The following is a 15,936-nucleotide window of genomic DNA, read 5'->3' on the forward strand; positions in this document are numbered from 1 at the left end:
GGGGTTATTAGTAACAAGAGGATATACAGGATATTGTGGCCTGGCATATTTAGTGGTGAGACGTAGGTCACAATAGGAATGTTCAGCTTATGGCTAAGTGTGCCTAAAAGCACAGTGTGCAAGGTGAGCAGTATGCTCTAAAGCATCGGCATTCACAATAGGCAAAAGCAAATGAACTTGGTATGCCTAAAGAACTATAGATGTGAAAGAGCAAAGTCCCTCGAGGCAACACAGATTACAATGTGTGGAGGCAAATTTTGCTATGGGATATATCACATATCTCTTTGACTCGGGCATTTGTGGCAATGAGTATTTGTAACGGACTACTGTGACGACTACTGTGACGACAGTGCGAAAGAGCTGCAGTCATGAATAGGAACAAACTTTACAGGCCCTTATGCAACTATGCAGAGTGGACTGTGCCGCCACGGTGGGACAGTATGAACGTGACAGATGCATGGTAATGTCTGTGGTTGGAGTTGAACAAAAATGGGTGACAAACTGAAAATAAGTATTCTGGGGGAGATGAGTTCCCACCACTTGTATTTAAGGACCTCCCTATCCACGTAAGTCCCCATTCAGACCAAGGATTCGCCTGCACTCATTTTGCTTCGAGCTACCAACTAGGCTCTCCTGTGATCTGATTTAACAGTTTCTTGCCCTGTTCTATTTATTTTTCTTACGCCAAGGCGGATGTTTATCTCCATGTGGCAATTCAAGATGAACCCCAAAACACGCCATACCCCCAGGTACACCATGAACTGTATGGAACTCCCTTTGATTCCTCCATCAAAATTCACGTGTGAGCTCCACCTCGTGAACTAAGATCCCTTTCCTTTTTTCGAAGGTAGGAACCTTTCACTTTTGATGAATGTTTCACGTCAGTGAGAATTAGTGTGAACCTTTGATATCCTTCTGTACTGACTTTAGGCACATTCATCCATCCCACAGGCAGCTAAACTCGCCGGCTGCCGGGGATCACCAATCTTGGGCTTAGTCACACATCCCAAGTTCCAGATCGTCAGCTTTATAGCGAGCCTCGTACACTATAACCATAATACCTGCAGTTTCCAGCTAAGCCTACCCCAGGAGGTCTGTGACTCCGGAAACCAGACTACACCTCTCCAATGCCCCCGTTACCTTTTCAGGGTGAGTATTGAGGTGACCATGTTTGTAAAAATTAACCTTGTAGCATTGGTCCAGACCCTTTCATTAGGAAAGGGCATTTACATTTGTGTTTTTCATGCACTATTGACACCCCCCTTTCTTTTTCTGTTCTTTTCCACTCGCCTTTCCCCCCTCATCCCTCCCTATTCCCTAGGAAGCTGAGGTAATTCTTTTTGCCCCGAGGGAGGCTGAACCCAGATGCCGCCAATTCCGGCCAACCCAAACGTGCCACAGTGCTTCACCAAACCACATGAACTCTTTTTACTCGTCTGTGTTAAAGATGACTGTGGTTTATTAGTTTAGGAAGCCCTGTGATCAATAGTTTGAAACTGAGGGAAACACGTTGGCAGACTTGGCAAGTTAATAAAATCAGAAATGATCAGATACCGATCATACATAGACCTAAAACTCGAGCATCTACATGTGCAACTAGCTAGACGATTTAACTCTAAACCAAAGAGTGATATTGTTGGTGCATACAAGTGGGGGATGCATATAACTAAGTAGCCCTTTGAATCTTTCTGCATTGTTTTCATCACAAAATAATTCATTCTATGTGATTTCCTTAAATGTGTTTTTCTGTTTTTTTTTTCATGTTTACACTTATTTCTTTTCCAAATTTTCACTTGATCTTTGTGCATTTTAAATGAATGTTTATTACAATTTTTATACCAACTCCATGTTGGAATTAAAATCATTTAATCTTGAAGACACACCTGTATATTTCTTCTCCTTTTTTGATGACTCTTTTGAGCATTGGATTTGGTTCCTTCTAAAACCCCTATAACTAACACCTTGAAATAATTGGGTGTAGAAATGTGGATTTGTCCTTCTTTTTGTGTAATTGTTTAAGGACCTCCCTGACTTTGATAGCTCAAAAGGTATTGACAGTAGACGATTGTGGTGGCTCAGAACCAGTCGGCCGTGGTGCCCGTTGCAACTGCCCTGGCCATGGTCGGAGGAGTCCAAGATAAGCACATGCCGAGCGACGTGATTTTAGTTCTCCGTGCACCAACACATGAATTGGAAGGTCTGCTGTCTAACGAAAGTACGAGGGGGCCTTTTCTCCCATTACCCTCATAAGCCACTCAGCATGTGCTTATCTTGGACTCCTGTACGTTGGCAGCTATTTCAGTTTGCTTACGTATGTTGGCGTACAAGTTACGCTCCCTGTTTTTCTCTGCTGTACAGCATTATCTTATGAAAGCCTCTGAGACATGTAGTTTGTTTGCTCTTTTTTGAGGAACATATATTCGTATTTTCCCTCCTCAATTCTCTTTGTTGCTTATGACTTTTTTTGGTGACGTGGCATGCATTACGCTAACCTCTCCCGTGTTGTTTGTTTATTTACATGTACCTATTTCTATGCTGGTTTTTTATTCTCCTTATCAATGTATTGGTTTTGCCTTTTATGCTCGTTTCTATTTCCGGGTGTTTCCCACATTTTGTGGATATTTCCCCCTGCATTTTATTTTTCATTATTGGCGTTAGAGTGGCCCTGGAGAAGGATAGTCCGCTATCTGAACTGCATTGGCCATGTACTCTGTTATTCCTTTGTTTGAATACATGGATTTATGATTTATAATCACTAACTCAATGCTTGATTTGTCATTATTCACTATAAGATACCCTAATGATGAACTCTCTTGAAGAACTGTATTTGTGGGGCAGGATTGCACCATTTCTGGGAGTATGTGACTTTAAGGCTGGTTTGCCTTAATCTTTTGCTGTGTTACGTTTCACCTAGTCCGTGTCAGCTAGGGTGCTACAATACTGCTCTTTAGTTGTGGGTACTCAGCTTAAAATATGTTTCTATACATGTATAACATTCTCAGCAGGGCCCACTCACCCTGCTCACCATATATACTCCCATTTTGGGAACTCTTTGGATGTAGGTGATGCTGTAAACTCTGCCTATAAAATGAAACTGTCGTCAAGGGAAGAGACGACAGGAGAGAGATGGGATGGGGCGTGGCCGGAAGAACACAGCCTGTGGGGTTTTGGCCGTTTACCCATTCTGACAAATTGCTAGTATTCATCCCTCCCCAAGGAGTAGAATCCTCCTGTATGTCTAGGGAGGTGAACCTACTCCACAAGACCCTCCCTAGAGGTCGAGGCAAGTGGGAGCTAACCAGGAGAGATTTCCCCTTTGGGGACAAAGACTCCTGTTCCTGTGAGGAACTCCCTAAATCATCTACCATAGCCGCATATACGGGACTATCTTCTATGAAGAGTAGTGTGACAGCTTTGTGTTTGGCTGAAGACAATGTGAAGAGAAACCTATGTGCATATAGAAAGGAGGATGTCTCATTAACCAGTGATGTGTATTTCACTGGGACGAGTCAGAGCACAAGGAGAGAAGGAGATTGCTATGCGCAGGGGAAGCTCCCTGAAATCATTACACTGTGTGAAGGTGGAGTCAAGGCAGGTCAGGGAGCCCGTGACTTTCGAAGAGCCAGACAAAGACAGTGGGCGACTCCAGAGTCCCGGCGTATGCAACCGCAAAGGAAGCAGTACGAGAAGGAACAGAGATAAGAAATATCTGCTAGAGGCATGACCACGCTTGCAGAGTGGTGGGCAGAGCGCCCGACGAACAGCACCGAGACTACAGAGACAGGAAGCTTGACCATCTTCCAGTCTCCAGCATCTGGAGAAGGCAGGCACCGGCGAGGAACCGAGAATGGGAACCCGAGCAGCTAGAAGAGCGAGAAGCAGTACCTGAGCGAGATCCGAGACATGCAACCATTCCCTGCACGACGAGAGGAACCGGGCGAAACGGGAATAGCGGGAGGTCGGGGAATCATATGGGTGAAGAAACTCGTCCCAGTCCTAAGGACGAGAGTGAAAACATAAAAAGCAATGCATGGAACTGTAATAACCAGAGAAAGCAAATAAACAATCCTGTCAGGGCAGACCGGTGTCACTTGAAGACAGAAACTCGTCCCAGGCCTGAGGACGAGATAGCATTCAAGAAAGCAGTTTGCAAGGGAAGTGACCAATATATATATAAGAGATTGAACTAACCCATGCGCGGATGCAACAGAGACTGGGAATGAAATCCCTGGGAGGAAGAGCAACCACCCTATATCTGCATAGCTGAAGGCTGGAGAAAATATATCCCAGAAACAACGACGAACGCGGGATAAAGCTTGTCACTGAACACAATACAAGAGCAGACGCCCTCACAGACAATATCTTCGGCCAAGAAAGCCTAAAATGGAATCAAGGCAAGCATAATTAAGGAAAGACTAGACAAACAGACCAGGAAAAACATATACGTGATGACGAGAGTGGGAGGACCTACTGGAAGGAAACGTATTGCAAAGATAGGGCCACAGAAAGCACAAGACCCAAAAGTCATTTTGAAGAACTACAAGAGTTGATGAAATACACTATCAAAGGAGATTACGCTACGAAATATATGAGCCAAAAAAAACCTGTATTTTAAAAGTCTATCCAAGAAGAAGAGAAGACCAGGTGAAGAAGCCAGATGGTCCCCAAGAACGAAATGCATTGGACATCCTAAGAATGCCTTTGTCTCCGGAATAAAAGCTTCGTTTTATAAGAAAACAATTAGAAAATTGTGGGAAATGTATTAAGCATTCAGAATATCAAGGATATGGAAACCACTTATGTATTGAAAATGTAGAACTTGCATGCAATGTGAAATATTTGCGTTCGGTCCTTCCAGATGCCTGGGTTATCCTAACTCAGACACCATCCCTGGCCCTTTCACCGTCCACTCACACAAGCACACCCAGGCAGTCATCCATACATTTAAGTGTGCACCCTTTCACCATACACTCACACAGGCACACCCAGCCACCCATACATCATGCACTCACTCAGTCATTCACATTACAATATGTAAATATATATGCACACACTTACATGCACGCACACGCAGTTAAAGAAAATACATTTTCTTACCTATTATCCATTAGTCCGGGGAAGAAGGCTATCAGCTCCTTGCAATAGCCAGGAACGCTTGTTCTGCAGAAGATCTGGAGGCCTCCATGTCATGGGGTGGCGTGGAGTGGAGCCCTATTACTTCAAAAAGAAATGGTTTCTTTTTTAAGTCACTCTGACATCATAAAGAAATTAAATAAATGTTTTCCATTAAAGTACCAAACCATAACGGAAATCAATTCTCTATGAAGGCAGAAACTATTTTTATTTGAAGTCATAGGGCTCATGGCATGTAAAAAAGTCAAAGCGGTTGGCTTCTACAGCACAAACATGTTCCGATCTCATCTCTACACATTCCATGGCATCATCGTGTTTCCTGCACCTGGCAGAACTCCTTTGTAGTTTGGGCTATTCACTGTTGCTTGCGGCACCTATAAGTCCAAACTATGGCATTAGAATACAGATATGATATGATATTGCATTTATAACGTGCCTATACACAAGTGTTTCAAGGTGTGACGAGGCAAGGGAGGGGAACAGAGGTAAGACAGACAGAGATCCTACTAGGCCAGGTGACATTGAGATCGTGCAAGTGCAGGGGAGGAGGGAAGGGAAAAAAGTGCGGGGAAAGTGCGGGGGGCGGGGCAGTGCATAGGATAACAGTAAAATAAATAAAGTGCAGACATCAGGTGTCAAGTGCTAGTAGGGGCTATAGAGATACAAAAACAGTCCCCAAGTGCAAGGGATGCCAGGGGGGCAGTGCAGGTGTGCAGCTGGCGGGGAGGAGACCTGGACCTGAGATCAGAGGTTAGCCTGTTAAACCTGTGCAGTTCCAGATTCAGCCAGGAGATCAGCAGGGGAGAGGAGGAGAGAAAGCAAAGGCAAAGAGGAAGGTCTTGAGGGGCTTCCAGAATCAGAGATGGTTCTCCTCAACTTTCAGAGAGGCAGGGAGGCTGTTCCAGAAGGAGGCCCCAGCAGAAGAAAGATCTACCACCAGCTTGCTGCTCGGAGAAGCGACAAACCCTGAGGGAGTTGGAGGCAGATGAGCGAAGAGCCCGAGAAGGAAGATATTTAGGAAGAGAGAGTTGAAGGTATTGAAGCCTCAGGCCCCAGAAGGCCTTGTGGACAATGCACAGGGTTTTGAACTTAATCCTCGCAGCCACTGGGAGCCAGTGCAGAGATTTCAATGCTGGAGAGATACGATCCCTGGGCTTGGGGCCAAGGACAAGTCTCGCAGCCCTGTTTTGAATGAGTTGCAGTAGGTGGAGAGTAGAGGCAGGCAGATTTAGAAAGAGGCTGTTGCAGTAGTCCACCCTAGAGAGAACCAGAGCTCTGGAGACAGTGAGCTTCTGGAGGAAGGAGATGAAAGGAAGAATACCTCTGAGAAGGTGCAGCTGGTAATGTGGCTTCTTAGAGACTTCAGAGATGTGAAAAGAGAAGGAAAGTGTGGAGTCGAAGATATTATAGCCTTTATAGCCTCACAGGTTGAGCCGGCCAGAGAGTGACAGGAAAGGAGGGCGCAGGTGTGCCGATGAGGAGAATCTCGGTTTTACACGCATTAAGGCAGAGATCATTGGCGAGGTGTCTAGTCAAATGGTCGACAGACAAATGGTTGACACAATTTGGTCGACAGGTCAAATGGTCGAATTTATTTTAATTTATATATATATACACACATATATATATATATATATATATATATATATATACACATATATATATATATATATATATATTTTTTTTTTTTAGGTTTTCGTTTAGGGAAAAAAAGGGTTTTTAGCAAAAAAAAAAAAGGGTTGTGGGGGGGACCCCCCCAAAAAAAAATGTGAAAAAAAAACCTTTTAGTGTCGACCGTTTGTCCTGTCGACCATTTAGATTCGACCAAATGACCTAGAACCCATTGGCGACACACCACTCCTGGATGGCGGACAGTCAGTCGGAGACGAGAGGGAGACGAAGTGGCAGAAGTAAGCCTGAAAATGAGCTGAGTTTCATCAGCATAGCACTGAACGTTGGGGCAGAGAGCGGCAATGTGGTGGGCAAGAAGTGCCAGGTATTGGTTGAACAGCCAGGGTGAGAGGTTAGACCCCTGGGGAACACCACAGATAGAGATAGAGAAGAGGAAGGACCCAAGTTGGACCTGGGAGGGTCGGTCAGAGAGGAAGGAGGTCAGCCAGGCCAGAGCCTGATCAGTGATACCCAGGTTATCACAGACGGTTGAGCAGGATGGTATGGTTGACCGTGTCAAAGGCAGAAGAGAGATCAAGAAGGATGTGGACGCATGGGGTGCTGGAATCTAAGTTAGAGAGAAGGTCTTCGTGGACGTTCATGAGAGCAGTTTTGTGCTTATGGCAGCTCTGAAGCCAGACTGATGGTCATGGAGACAACCAATAGATTCAGAGTGAAGAATGAGCTGGGAGATTTCCAGCTTTTCCAGGAGTTTGCCTAGGAAAGGAGTGATGGAGATCGGACGATAGTTAGCCGGGCAGGAAGGGTCAGCAGAGGGTTTCGTAAGAGGGTGAACATGGGAATGCTTCAGGGGGGATGGGAAGACTCCAGTGGCGAAGGAGTGTTTGCAGAAATCAGCCAGCGCAGGAGCCAGGGTGTCAATGTGGTCCTTGATGGTTTTGGAAGAACAGGGGTGAACCTGTTTTGACGAGACTTTCATAGATCGGACTTGTCTAGAAATGTAGTCTGGGGAGAACAGGGGAAAGGCAGCAAAGGAGGAAGGAGAGGTGGCTGAAGAAGGGCCAGATGAAGAGCAGGGAGTAGAGGGAGGAGGGGGAGAGGAAGAGAGAGAGGATAGGATGTCCAGAGTTTTGGAGATGAAAGCCAGGGCCGTGCAGTGGGCCTGGGAGGGGACAGGAGAGGTAGAGACTGCAGCAGGATTGGCCAGCTTCTAGCAGATTTTAAAGAGTTCGGCCAAGTTGTTAGATGCCGCAGAGCCGCGGGCTTGAATGGGAGAAATGGCACATGAGGAGGAACACATCTTGTAGGTGTTATTTGGTTAATTGTCCACCTATTGACTGCCCATGGCCCTGCTAATCCCCACCCACTTCCTGCCCATCCATGCCCAAAACCAAGCCTCCTGTGAACTCTTTGAGCTCGTTTAAATCAAACCTTACCATCAAACTTTGTACTCAGTGTCTGCCAGTGTTTCTGCAACACTTCTGAGAGTTAATGGCATGTTTTAAACCCGCTAATGGTGTAATAAAAATGTGTTAACCAGGTCTGCCTCCAGCCACTAGATTTATAAACACGATGCCTGTCCTTCTCTGAAGTCCTGTTAAGGCAAGCATTGGCAAAGCCAATAATTTTGGTTTGTGTATACATATTAGGCATTTGCCAAGCGCTGCTATGAGATGCCCTGGTGCTCACAGCATTTTGCAGCGGCTACCGTCAACGGCCAGTCAGTTCCACTAAACTGTGGCTGGCAAGTGCCTTTCCAATGTCTACACAAAGCCCAAACTGTTGGCATTGCCAATGCTTGTTCCTTTTTATGGAGCAGTTGGAATACCCTGTTAGCCAAATGACCATGTGAGACAGGAGCTTAACTACCCCCAGATTTTGTGTGTTCTCGCTTTCAAGACCACATGGGTCTCTTCACAGGCAGTAACAGCACCCCTGAAACAGGGCCTTCATTCACAGGAAAGACGTGCGTGAGTGCAAGCGAACACAGTTAAGGAAGGAGCATGTTTGCACGTTAAGGTGTGTAGATGGTAATTGCACATTTGGTAACAAGCTGCATTGTAATTGCAAACAGCTACAAGTTTGGGCCTCATGACAAGCTTGATGGTTGTGGTACAAACATACAGTATTTTGAAACACTGCATTCACATTCAAAGCTGTATAACTGGAGCTGTTGCAGCCTGCCTGCTAATGCGCACAGGACATTTCCTCTATAAAAAGTGTTGCCACATGTGGGGTTAACCATCCCATAATCTCCCTCTGAATAACACAGACCCTTCCCATTATCTCAGGCGTGAGTGGTACACGAGCATAGGCAATACCACCAAGTGGGGTCCTTCGCTGAGGCAGTGCCCCGGGCAGTTTAAGAAACATGTGGCGCCCACTATCCGCGCGCCTCTGGTCAATGCAGGGGCTGGGTGGGTGCAATCTTTTTTTTCCGTTTTTTTTTAACTCCCCTCTCCTGTAACTGAGCAGGGAGTTAATCACCGGAACAGGGGTGCTCATTGTAATGCATGAGCACCCTACTCTAATGAAAACCACTTCGCTCCTGCAGCCGTGCGGGTAGGTAATCATCTCAATAGGTAAATGTGGCCCGCTGCCGCTTGCTCCTTTAACAACAATAGGGCGCCCGCTCGGGGGAGCCCTTGAAAGATGCCCCTGAGCTGGCATCGTGGGGGGGACTAATGGCGCCCTGGGCGGTCGCTCGGTCCCCCCTGCCCTAAGGCCGGCCCCCATACCACCGAGGTCACAGTTAATTGTTGCAGACTTTCAGCTTAATTGAGCTCTGCTGCTTCCTGATCCAATTTGCTAAAAGACTGCACAAAATTCGACATTGACAACACAGGCTTAATTGGAATAGAGCACACATGCGGACTATATTTTAAAATAAACTTTATTTAAATGGTAATAAATATAAAGGAATATACATATATTGAAATGTCCCGAAATTAATAGCAACATGGAATTGACAAAGTTCACATTCTGGTAAAAAACAATTATCAAAAACTGATTATATTTGTTGCAACTACATATGGTGCAACCTTCATATATTGTTGATTTCAGACTGAAAGACACAACATTATAGAACGGCGGGGGCCATCCACATGTTAAGACACGATAGGACGACACTTAAGAGTTCAAGTATAAACGTAAACATGAGATTTTCTTTTACCCTTTTTTAGGTTTTGCACATAGTCTCCAAATGCAGGTAGTGGCTTATAAAGTGGTTTTGTTAAATCAGAGAATTGCACATAGGATCCATGTGGCAGTGGTGAAAACCAGGAGCAGCAAGACGCAGGAACAAAAATGTTGCGCAATCATTGACGTAATGACAAATATCAACTTAGGGTTGCAAAAGGTATGTTCTGATAATTATGTGCACGAGGGTTTGGGGGAGTAACGACATGCTTCAAGGAAGCAAAAATGCATCGATTACTTGTGAGTGTAGAAAACAACGCAGGAGAGACAAACACATCTGAACTGTTGAGTGTGTAGAGTTGGGCCAAGGGCATCTCCATCTGAACTGTCGATTGTGTAGAGTTCGGCCAAGGGCATCTCCATCTGAACTGTCGATTGTGTAGAGTTCGGCCAAGGGCATCTCCATCTGAACTGTTGATTGTGTAGAGTTCGGCCAAGGACATCTACGGCAGCACAGGGCGTCTTAAACAACTTCTCCAGAGATTGGTAGGGCCAACGATGAGACCAAGGTCCGTACGCCTCATTGGAGGAGCCATTTGGGATTTATTATACACCTCAATCCTGTACAACAGGTTGAACAAGGACTACAAACCACAAACTAAGTGGATTTTGTGACGTCAAGCGTCTTGCAGATTGGAGAACCCACTCATCCACCCTTAAGTTCCGTCACTGTAGAGGAAACCAACATCACAGAGAGAGGTAAGTAGAGGGGCTTCAAGTTGTACACACCAAGTAATACATGTTCGATCTTCTGGACAAAGAGCATATAAAGTACTTTCCAACACGCACAGATCTAAACCCAATGGAACAAAACAGGACTGCACTCAGATCAGGCACAAAAACCTAGAAACAGCAATGCATAGCCTTGATGAAGCTCTACGCCGCGGTGAAACGTGTGTTATGCAAATGGTGCCCCATACAATCCTTTGCATCTACATGAAGGGTTTCCCTTCAGGGGTCGGAGTGAGCTTACATTTCTTTCATGGAAAGTTATGTATATGCAATTGGCGGTGGACCCACCTCGCCGTGACCAGCAGCTTAAAGGGAGGAGGGAGGGAGGACGGGGGGAGGTGGAGGGGAGGGACAATTTTCACTGTAGCAGAAAAAGAGCAGACACAATCAATACGTTTCCACCTCATACACCTATTAAAGTGAAATACTATGGTTCTACCCAATAATATGGCCAGTTTACTGACTACAGAACGTGCTCCTCATTTGTCAGCGGTCGTGTATATACATTTTCATTTAAACCAAATAATCTTAATATATCTCAAGAAATAAAGGTAAAAGTTCCATCGAGATTAAAACTAGAAAAGAACATGGACTACTCTACAGATGCCCACAAGCAAACAGGTCCTGAGGAATCTGGCATGTGGATAGTTAGCCTCCCTATCGTCCGCTAGCGCTGTATACCAGCATTTAGCTCATCTCCATGCTCTCCCAATCAGAACAGAGGAGGGCGCTGTGACGCATGGGGCAAATGGTGGTTTGCTAATTATGACAACCTTGTCAAGTGATGAACCAGGGAAAATTAACCCAGTCCCTTAATTCCATATTTGATGCGTTAGTGTTGAGACCACATCTCCAGCAACGCGTTTGGTGCGTGATGGCACGGTCCTTGGGTGCACTGATCCTTTTCCCTTCACTGTGGAACGCTCATCCTTCATCGTCAGAAACAATTAAAATAACACATTTCTTCTGGAATGTTCTCGTAAAACAGTGGCACAGCAAATGCTGTGGGAGTGGATCAGCGTAGGAGGTTTATATCACCGTACTCCTCCCACGTAGTCTTCATTCTACTCCACGCAGCAGGAAGCGGGGGGTGAGGGGATCCAAGAAGGAAGTGGTTTCAACTGTATGGATTCCCTGTTCATAGATTCAAGGACCCACCTCCCATTCATTCTTATAAACGAGTGGTACACACCACGCTGGGTCTTACACAAAATGAGTTGCTTCAGTTGAATCTTACCAATAATTGCTTTTCCCCCCATCGGTCAATTGTGTTCTCAAAGGAAATCAAAATCCTTTCAACCTGTGATAAAATGGTCTGTAACAAAGGAAAGACATTCATGCTATTGGAGCATCCAACATTATATTGCTTCCTGCTTCGAAGAGTGTTTACGGCAACATACAATGGTACAACCTGGCCCAGAATTGGGAATTAAGGTGTAGAGAATTGGGATTTGGGAATAAAATTAGGAGAGAAGACATACGTTTTCCATTGATAAAAGAAACTAAATGCATAGATTCTGTTAAAAATTAAGAGCTACGTGTTTGAGTACCAAAGCTATATTTTCAGGAACGAGATGCGTGCCTTCCGGGCAAATGACGATAGTCCTGACAAATTGAAGAAACCCAAAAAAGGACCATCCATCTCTTGACATTGATTCCATTGGGAGGCTGATGGTGCGTCAAGCAAAGAGATCAGTTTTCTAGTTTCGGAATTGACGAGGAACCTGGCCAATTGATTGGAGAGTGCAAATAGATTCTTGTAAGGCTTTTTGTGTACGCTTCGAACCTGAAATGTTTTCATTGGTCCCCTAATTCAGCGGTCAAACTGCAATTTGATCTGCTGGTGCGAAGATCTCTATTCATATTTTTGTCGGTACGGGTCATCGATGCCTTGCAGGATTTTCTCGGCTACTTTTCCCATCTGTTTCTTCACCCCCTTAAGGTGAGTCTCGTGCAGGAGCTTCTGCGTCAGGTACTTCTCTCGTTTGAGCTTGTCCCTGGTGCTCTTTGAGATGTCTGGGATGATGTAGGCTATGATGAACTTCACAGAGTATACCACGTGCTGTCAAAATGGAAAAGGAGAGAGAGTCAGCAGTCATTCTACAGAAGGATGCCGGGCAATCAGAACATCAGGAAAGGACAGGCCTGGATCTGGTCCAGCTAAAAAAACATTCCACTCCAAATCCATCTCTAGGGTAAGGCATCCAGATCACAAACATACTCATTTCCTCCTAAGGTTTTTCTCTACTCTGCGAAACCAGACCAATAGGACTTGTCACCGCAACAAGGACTGCACATCTTAGGAAAAATAAATCACACACAGGACTTTTCTATTCATGCTAAAAACGTTCGGCCTCACTACCTTCTTTTGGCCTGATGCTCATTGGAAAGGACCAAAGGCAAGTCCTGGACTTTAGTTTGAGAAAACAGATGAAGACCTTTCTGTTCTCTAAGTTTACGTAACCCAAAGGCCACAGTTCTGTAGTAAACTGGTTTGTGGCAATGACAAGATTCCCTTTTTGTGTGAATGCTGCGCCTTACAAATTCACCTGCTAAAACAGAAATATTCAACTGGTCACTGCACGTCTGGATTACTACAGCGTGCTCCCTACAGGAAACACCAACCTAATTAATATAATTAGGTGCCAAAACAGGTGGCCAGGCTAGTCCTCAACACGATGAGATAAAAGAATAGAGCCCCAAGTAATTTCTAAAATCACTCAATTGGCTCCAGGTGAAATACAGAAATAAATGCTACATTTTATGCCATGGACAAGGTCTTCAGAGGCAAGGGTCAGAAACCAGCCCCCTCCACTAGGCTTCCTCCAGGATCACTGACAATCAGTTGGTCATCTCCCAACTAATCCATCACACTGAATCTGTTGGCTGCCTCCACGACCACCAGTCTGGCTACAGAGCAGCCAGAGGCATGGAAACTGCTCTACTGAACTCCCATGATGACCTGCTCTTAAACCTCGACTCCAACTCCCCTTCCACCCTTATCCTCTTCGATCTGTCCTCTGCCTTTGACACCGTCAATCATTCCATCCTCATAAACTGGCTCCGCGATACCCTGGGTATCACGCACAGGGCACTGGATTGGTTGACCGCCTTCCTCTCGAATCAGCCCTCTCAAGTGCAACTTGGCCCTTTTCTCTCCTCTACCTCACTCTCGACTTGTGGTGACCATCAGAGCTCTATCCTCTTGCCGTGGCTTTTCAACATTTAGGACAGGGAGCAGACAGTCTCCCTATCAAGGCGGAAAGCATGGAACAAAAAAGGAAAGTGAGATACAGTGGGACCTGGAAAATGAAAGCAGAAAAGATGGCGATATGGGGAGAAGTGAAAATAGCGGCCGCAGTCGGAAGTAAGCGGAGAGATGGAGGAATGGTAGATGCAGAAACAAAAGTTGTGAAGAAAACCTGGACACGTGACATGCAAGACAGACAGACCGAGTTGGAGGGTGATGAGCAGAGTGATTAGCAAGAGCTGGAGATGAGAGAGAGGGGGAATTCAGAAAGGAAGAGGTGCTAGTAACATCAGTAACATCAGTGGAGGTGGAACTAACATATGCAGGGGTAGTAACATCAGTGGAGGTGGAACTAACATATGCAGAGGAGGTGGAACTAACATATGCAGAGGTAATAACATCAGTGGAAATTGAACTAATATGCAGAGGAGGTGGAACTAACATACGCTGAGATAGTAACATCAGTGGAGGTGGAACTAAAGCGGTAGTAACATCAGTGGAGGTGGAACTAACATATGCAGAGGTAGTAACATCAGTGGAAATGGAACCAACATACACAGAGGAGGGGGAACAACCATACGCAGAAGTAGTAACATCAGTGGAAATGGAACTAACATATGCAGAGGAACCAACATACACAGAGGAGGGGGAACTACCATACACAGAAGTAGTAACATCAGTGGAGGTGGAACTAACATATGCAGTGGTCATAATATCAGTGGAGGTGGAACTAACATATGCAGAGGTGGAGCTAGAACTAAAGAGGTAGTAACATCAGTGGAGGTGGAACTAACATATGCAGAGGTAGTAACATCAGTGGAGCTATAACTAAAGAGGTTGTAACATCAGTGGAGGTGGAACGAACATATGCAGAGGAGGTCGAACTAATATATGCAGAGGTAGTAACATCAGTGGAAATGGAACTAACATATGCAGAGGAGGTGGAACTAACATAGGCAGAAGTAGTAACATCAGAGGAGGTGGAACTAAAATATGTAGAGGTAGTAATATCAGTGGAGGTAGAACTAGCATACGCAGAGGTAGTAACATCAGTGGGGGTAGAACTAACATATGCAGAGGAGGTGCAACTAACACATGTGGAGGTGGAACTAACATGCACAGGAGGTGGAACTAACATATGCACAGGAGGTGTTGACATTTGATGAGGAGGTGGCATCAGAGGAGGAGGACCTGTACAGAGTGGGAATACTAACAGTTTTAGGGGAAGGAGGAGAACTTCTTAGCTAAATAAAGCAGGTGGAACTAACATAGGCAGAGGTAGTAACATCAGTGGAGATGGAAGTAACATATGCAAAGGAGGTAGAACTAACGCACGCTTAGGGGTTGGAACTAACATACGCAGTGATAGTAACATCAGTGGAGGTGGAACGAACATGCAGACGTAGGAACATCAGTGGAGGTGGAACTAACATATGCAGAGGAGGTGGAAGTAACACACATAAAGGAGGTGGAAATAACATACGCAGAAATAGTAATATCAGTGGAGGTGGAACTAACATATGCAGAGGTAGTAACATCAGTGGAGATAGAGCTAACATATGCCAAGGAGGTGGAACTAATGCACGCTGAGGGGGTGGAACTAACATACGCAGTGATAACATCAGTGGAGGTGGAACTAACATATGCAGGGGAGGTAGAACTAACAGAGGTAGTAACATCAGTGGAGGTAGAACTAACATATGCAGAGGAGGTGTTGAGATTTGATGAGGAGGTGGCATCAGAGGAGGAGGGCCTGGACAGAGTGGGACTACTAAGTTTAAGGGAAGGAGGACGACTGCTTAGCTAAATCAAGCAGGAAGGTACAAGGGGACTGGGTTTGTTTAAGGCAATATAAGGAGGCACGAGGAGGAGTGAGGCACCAGTAGGGAGGACAGAGGAGTTTGGGTAGCAGGGAGGGATCCCCAAGACAAGAAAATAGGGACATGCAGGTTGAATAACCAACATATTTGCAGCAGGTATTGACAAACCCC

General features: G+C 45.4%; 1 protein-coding gene across 4 annotated transcripts in view; it reads right to left on the reverse strand.

Annotated features, from left to right (window-relative positions):
* Nucleotides 1–9,640: 9,640 nt before the first annotated feature.
* Nucleotides 9,641–15,936, reverse strand: part of ANO6 (anoctamin 6) — a 413,050-nt gene continuing 406,754 nt past the window's right edge. For all 4 annotated transcript variants that reach the window (XM_069629839.1, XM_069629841.1, XM_069629840.1 and 1 more), the window contains one exon: nucleotides 9,641–12,757. In XM_069629839.1, coding sequence (XP_069485940.1) covers nucleotides 12,551–12,757 — 207 coding nt within the window. In that variant the 3' untranslated portion in view covers nucleotides 9,641–12,550. The remainder of the gene's footprint in view (nucleotides 12,758–15,936) is intronic.

The sequence above is a fragment of the Ambystoma mexicanum genome, chromosome 12 (assembly GCF_040938575.1).
Source record: "Ambystoma mexicanum isolate Mex_15411 chromosome 12, UKY_AmexF1_1, whole genome shotgun sequence".
Classification (NCBI taxonomy): Eukaryota; Metazoa; Chordata; class Amphibia; order Caudata; family Ambystomatidae; genus Ambystoma; species Ambystoma mexicanum.